At 35.4% G+C, this 6,665-nt stretch overlaps 1 protein-coding gene across 3 annotated transcripts; it reads left to right on the forward strand.

Annotated features, from left to right (window-relative positions):
- The first annotated feature begins 892 nt into the window (after positions 1–892).
- Positions 893–3,852, forward strand: LOC149895118 (uncharacterized). 3 transcript variants are annotated; one of them, XM_090119270.1, is made up of 8 exons: positions 928–960; positions 1,021–1,099; positions 1,191–1,391; positions 2,322–2,501; positions 2,575–2,647; positions 2,737–2,826; positions 3,299–3,367; positions 3,564–3,852. In XM_090119270.1, exons 3-8 carry the CDS (start codon positions 1,200–1,202, stop codon positions 3,839–3,841), a joined length of 882 nt encoding a protein of 293 aa, XP_089975396.1. In that variant the 5' UTR covers positions 928–960; positions 1,021–1,099; positions 1,191–1,199; the 3' UTR covers positions 3,842–3,852. The 3 variants fall into 3 exon arrangements, with proteins under 3 accessions (XP_089975395.1, XP_089975397.1, XP_089975396.1); XM_090119269.1 differs by having other exon boundaries at positions 893–1,099; XM_090119271.1 differs by having other exon boundaries at positions 893–1,095.
- Positions 3,853–6,665: the final 2,813 nt, after the last annotated feature.

A 6,665-nucleotide genomic window follows, 5' to 3' on the forward strand; every position in this document is an offset into this window, starting at 1 on the left:
GTGCACGACATGACACGGCGCTGCTCTCGATGATACGATGATGCTCGCTTCCGACTTCTTGCTGTTCCCGTTGAAACTGGATCGAAGTGCCACGTGGTTGCGGCGCTTTGACTTTTAATCAGGTTATCGTATATCGTATCGAGGTTATCGTCACGTGTTTTCTCATTTGCTCGATTTGATCCCAATTCTGATGTCGGAGCAAGATGTAGATTGTGAATCTATTTTCAAGCTGTGGGCGTTGCGTTGGGTAATCGAGCAAAGAAACACCTCAAACTCAATCATTTCTTTATTTACCACCGATTCGGAAAGCAGTATCTACAGAGAAGAACCGGCAAGAAACTCTATAGTTGCTCTTTTTAATCATGTCAGTTTTACAATACAGTCATTTTAATACAATCACTTTAAATACAATCACTTTTAATAACCGTTACGTTACACATTTAAATTAAACACTAGCAAAGAAAAGGTTAACAGTTCCTAGTAGTGGAAGATCCGCAGCCTTATTAGCTAAAAATTAGCAGATAGCAAGCGACGCGCAACAGCAACGCGACAGGTTTGCGACTGGTCGCGAAACGTCAAAAAATTTCGTATTATGTAAGCTGTTGCGCCGCTGTCGCACAACATCTGCTTCCTGCGACCGATGCACTTGATTTTGTATGGAAAGCAGCGCCACTCACAATCAGGTGGCAACTGGTGGTACTACGTATGTTTGTTAAACATTAAACAATACTCGCTCTCATATTCATAACTGCGTCACATCTGTGATCTGCGTTAGCAAAAAACTAATATGAAAGTTAAGATTAACCCATTGACCACCGTAAGGCCCGATCGGGGCGCGACACAATAGATTTTCTATTGTGTCTGTGATTCCGAGGACTGATGGATTAAGAAACTTGTGAAGTGGATGGATCCCAGCATGACCACTCCAGGGATTTTTTTTGCGATAACCCTTGTAAGTGGGTCTTGTCACATAAACAACGTAATATATTATTACTGGGATATGGGAAAGGTATTCAGTAGGTTCGTGAATGTGATTTGTCGTGGTTTGTGCTCAGCGGTGAATATTAGTGTTACAATTTTCGTAATTTTGCACAAGTAGGTAAGTCTAACTCTTTGTTTATGAAGGCGCTAGTTACAATATATGCATTAAACGTTACTTATTTACTCACAAAATATTGTGAATTTTTCAGTTGAAAAAAATGGAACACCGAGTTTCCAAGTCTCAATTAGAGGACCTCCTTAATTATTTAATGGAGCATCAGGCTCTGGCCAAAGGCGTTGGTTTGGGTCCACGATCGAAAGAAACAGTCGATCGCCAGTGGGAAGAACTAGCTTCCAAATTAAACGCCCATGGCAGTGGTGCCTCAAAATCTGGATATCGCTGGAAACGTGTAAGTATATTTGATAAATAATTATTTATTTGCTATTTCTATACAATTTGAATCCTTTTTGCTCATATTTCTAACACATCACTTGATTTCACACCGCCATGTGTGTATTTTTACACCACAGAAAATAGAAATACTAAATAGCTGTCTATACCAGCTGCCTACTTGCATTTTTAGTACATCAATTCCATATTGATGCATAAAATTATAGTTTATAAAAGGTTAAAAAAAAGTTTATATAAACTACTTATATATAATATATATATAACTATATATATATATATATATATGTCACGGCTAAAGGTAGGTGAGAACATAAACTTAAGATTAGCCGGCTAAACTTAGGTTTATTTTCGACGAGGTGTTAATGTTAGTTTGTTCTATCTTTAGCCGGCTAAACTTAAGTGTAACCGCAGGCCCGTGGCTAAAAATGTCGGGGTGGGTAGATTTGGTTAGCGCCGGGCCGGTGGAGGGCTTGAGGGGCCCGCACAGTGCCAGAAAACACTCGCCCTGTTCCTTACATGTATTATAGTAACCAAATCTACCCACCCCGACTCAGGGCAGAAAGCTGGTGGCTAGGTTAGGTTAGGTTAGAACTCTTAAGACCCGCACGAGCCGAGCGAGCGCAGCGAGCGTGCTGCGGCAGCAGCCGGCGAAGTGCCAGAAAACACTCGCCCTGTTCCTTACATGTATTATAGTAACCAAATCTACCCACCCCGACATTTTTAGCCACGGGCCTGCGGTTACACTTAAGTTTAGCCGGCTAAAGATAGAACAAACTAACATTAACACCTCGTCGAAAATAAACCTAAGTTTAGCCGGCTAATCTTAAGTTTATGTTCTCACCTACCTTTAGCCGTAACATATATATATTAAGAGCTGTGGGTTTCAAACAAATAAATTTAAATAAGCTTGCATGCATTATGCTTACAGTATTGGGCTGACCTGAAGCATAAGGTAAAGGCGAGGGCATCAGCCCAAAGACGGGCAGCTTCTGGCACTGGTGGTGGGCCGGCTTGTAAAGACGACTTATCAGAAATTGATAAAAAGGTGTTGGCCATTATTGGAGAGGGTGCTGCATATGGAGATACTCAGCATAGAGTGCCAGCATTTGTAAGAGAAAAAAAATAGTCTTTTATCCTTGAAATTAATATGTAATGATTATAATCATATTTTTGCATTGCAGCCTATACCAACACCAAGTACCTCCTCGGCCATCTATGAGGATATAGCAACTGAATGTGTAGAGATAACCATAGGTAAACAGACATTTATTTTAACCAACTTCGGAGTGAAAAAAAATCTGTTACTTAAGTATATAATTTATCCAAAACCCTTTCAATTTTAGAGTCTTCTCCACCACCACCAGCCAGTGAACGGCTCATAGATATTGGGCAGACCACAACGCCAATATCACCATCAACGAGAGGAAATACTGGTAAAGTTAGTTAGTTGAGCTTATACTATCTACATTACATAAATAATATAAGAAAAACATACCTACATAAACAATCAGTTGTTATTATATGTAACTCTTAACAATTTAGGTAAAATTTGGTATTTACATAGAGATTTATATTGAACTAGCTTTCCACCCGCGGCATCGCCCGCGCAGTCAAAGAAAAACCCGCATAGTTCCTGTTCCCGTGGGATTTCCGGAATAAAACCTATCCTATGTCCCGGGGTAAAAAGTAGCCTATGTCTTTTCTCGGGTATCAAAATATCTCTATACCAAATTTAATGCAAATTGGTTTAGTAGTTAAGGCGTGATTGCGTAACAGACAGACAGACAGAGTTACTTTCGCATGTATAATATTTATTATATATTATATTGTTTTAAACCTGACAAATGATTCAAATATTTCAAAATTGCAAACATACTGTTGCTTCAAAATATCCTATCTTATTAGTTTCAGATAGAGTGCAGGCACCGGCTTCTGCTGACCCTAACAGGACGCGGGGTCCTAGATCAAATGCTGGTCAGATATAGTTCTAATTGTCACTTTTATTTTTTAATATTTTTGATGTCAGAAGTCAGAACTATCGACTGGTTGAACAAATTTTAATTTTTCTTTTTTTTTACTTGAAAGCTGGTGGTGCTTCCTATGAACTGAAAGTTGAAATACGAATGCTTTAAATTATTTAGTTGTAATTATAATATTTTTTTCTTTACAGATAGTCCAGTGTCACGGCGACTACCCAGGAGCTCTATTAGGAGCCGCAATATATCTGATCTCAGGACTCGTCAAAGAGTTGACCCGTCTTGGATCGTTGATATGGAAAATAGACGGATCGACGCGGAGCAGAAGCTGGTAGATGCAATGATGATAATTGCAGAGGCTAGGAGGGACGAGTTAGATATATCGCGCAGACAACTAGCCCTTACAGAGACTCTGGCTCAGGCGCTGCGCGAACTAACCAATGTATTAAAAAATTGTTTAGAAAATAAATAACATTTATTTTATTTAATTGTTTGTGTTATCATTATTTTAATTCCAAATTCATTATTTTTGACATTAAGTATTCAAAATCTGATTAATTATTATTCACATTCTATATTGTGACATTTTTCTCATTCACATTTTTAAAATTGTTTTATTTGAAAATATTTCATTTTTTTTACTAAGTAATATAGTTACTAATATTTGAAATATCTGATATAAAAAATTGAATTAATTTACACAAGTGAAATATGAAGGTAGAAGGTACATACCTAAGGTTTCAGTACACATTGACTTATACATAGACATGTTTATTGCATCACACAATCACACCACAAAAATAGAAAGGTTCAGTACACAAGATAATCATTATATTTATAATCTAAACATAATCTAAATCTTCTAATAATCTAAAAATTGTAAAACTAAAAATAAGTAACCAAATAATAACGATACAATAATAACCAGAAAAAATTTAAATAATTATTACAATTACATATTATATGCCCAAACTAAACTCTTAAATTTAAAATAATATCATCAGTGAACAGTATTAAATTAACTACTTATTATCATAAACTACTTTTGCTATGTATAATATTTTTATCTCTACACAATTATTAGTAAGTACCTACAGATAGTTCAAGTACATTCTTTTTGAATAAGGTGCTTCCTCACAATCTATAATCTAACATTTCAGGTTCGATTTTGTGATGACAGTTTTTCCTAGCTTGCCTATGTAATGCTCGACTTTGTAACGTTACATTACAGGTGGTGAGTTAGTGCCTTTATTTCAGTATATTTATTAACCACACACAAATATTAACAATGATATCATCATTGGTTTCTGCTATATAAATATAAATATTCTTAGGTTTAAATACTAGAAAAAGTTTGTACAACGCTAAATAAAGGCTATGGTCTCCTCTCCCTCCATAGACGCTGCATAATAAGTGATCGCTGTAAACGACCACGTTCTAATTGGTGTGTTTCATCATCAATGCTGATGGTGTCAGATATTTGGCGGTCAGAATCATGTCTAGTATATTCATCTGATAGCTCTATGACTTCTGTTCCTTGTTGGTTAGCGATGTTGTGTAAAACACAGCATGCATTTATGATTTTTGCTACAGTGTGATGGTCATAATGCAGTACTCTATGTGCCAACAAACATCGCCAACGAGTTTTCAAAACTCCTATGCAACGTTCAACAGTATTCCTAGCACTGCAGTGGACATTTGTGTAATGCTCTTCTGCAGTCCCAGGAACAGCGTTAACAATAGGAGTCAGAAGCCATGGCCGCAGTGGATATCCAGAGTCGCCTGCAAATGTAAAGCATAGTCAGTGTTTTATAATGTATAAATTACTACAAAATTGATATCTAAAAATGAAATAAATAAAATAAATAATAAAATTAAAATATTTAGTAAACAGGTATTTTTGAACATTAATTCTGTTACACTTAACACACACACTACATTAATAATACAAAAAATAATTACCTAATAACCAAATGCTTTCACCATTATTATGAAGCTGCTGCAAATGATTATTTATTTCCGAATTGCGCCAAATATATGCATCATGAGTAGCTCCGCCAAAAGTAGCATCCACATTTAAAATATTAAGGTCACTGTCACATATCTAAAAAAACATTATTTACAAGAAATTAATTCTTATATTCTCACAGTATTAGAAACATTGTGCAAGTCAGTTTTTTAATAATTGTAGTAATAAAAGGTTCGTACAAACTTAATATAGGTAATAAATAAATTAAAGCTTAGTTAAGTAAGTGAGTACTTACTATTTGAACATTTCTAGAATGATAATGTTTTCTGTTAAAAAAACGTTCTTCATGCTCTGAAGGCTTCACTAATGCCACATGTGTACCATCAACACAGCCCAGGACACCAGGAATTCCAAATTTATTATAAAATCTGGAATTATAGACAAAATTAATGATATGTGAAACTTTCATGGTACATATCAAATAGGTATAGAAATTTACTTGTTAATGATGATATTTCTTTCTTGCTGTGTTTGTGGAAATTTAATATACTTATTCAGTATATTAATATTGTTTAGTGCTGTTGTCACTTCTCTCACAGCATTTGACACACTAGGCTGGCTTAAACCATGCAAAAAGCTCATTCCTACTGGCTTTTGGTATGAACCCGTTGCATAGAAAGACAGAGCTGTTAAGACCTGAAAAGTGATTATTATAATTTAATAAATGGGCAGACTACAAACATGGTCTTGCAATGCTGCTAACAATATTATGAATGCATTCAAGTCAAGAATTTATAACAATTTCTTACCTTACACTCTACAGAAACCTTTGTTTGCCTCTTTGATCTAGCCATTAGTGGAGCTAGTCCATAACACAACTCTTCAAATGAATCTTGGGAGATTCTGTAGTGTGCCTTGAACTCAACATCTGTCATGCTCAAAGTCCTTGCTTGGTTACGAAGACTTCGCCGTAACTGAGCCACATCATGAGCTTCTTGTCTTCTAACTTCGGCCTCGAGTGCCTCAATTAATAAGAATGCTCGTGCCATTTTATATAAAACTGTCTAAGAAGGTATGATTAATATTCCCGAAAGTAAATTTAATATGTAATTATTAGTAAAATAATTATATTCGAAAACTTGTCGAACACCTTTTCTAGACCGATGAAAATATTTTGCACACTTACCGTAATATATTTTAATAAGTTTTTTAAGTATTCGATGATCTCAGTTAAGAATCAATCTTCTAAACTATAATTTTTATTTTATTTTGAGATTTTTATATACTTTATTGTTCCCTTAGATTGTTCCTATTACAACCAGCAACA

The sequence above is a fragment of the Colias eurytheme genome, chromosome 32, assembly GCF_061535395.1.
Source record: "Colias eurytheme isolate Ceu_HAF_F1 chromosome 32, ilColEury1 Martin Lab GWU primary, whole genome shotgun sequence".
NCBI lineage: Eukaryota > Metazoa > Arthropoda > Insecta > Lepidoptera > Pieridae > Colias > Colias eurytheme.

Bases quoted from the DNA above. Each gene is read 5' to 3' on its own strand.
- LOC149895118 (XM_090119269.1), top strand. From the start codon at position 1,200: ATGGAACACCGAGTTTCCAAGTCTCAATTAGAGGACCTCCTTAATTAT. The intron at 1,392-2,321 runs GTAAGTATATTT...TTATGCTTACAG, and splicing joins CTGGATATCGCTGGAAACGT to TATTGGGCTGACCTGAAGCA. The intron at 3,368-3,563 runs GTCAGATATAGT...TTTTCTTTACAG, and splicing joins GGGTCCTAGATCAAATGCTG to ATAGTCCAGTGTCACGGCGA.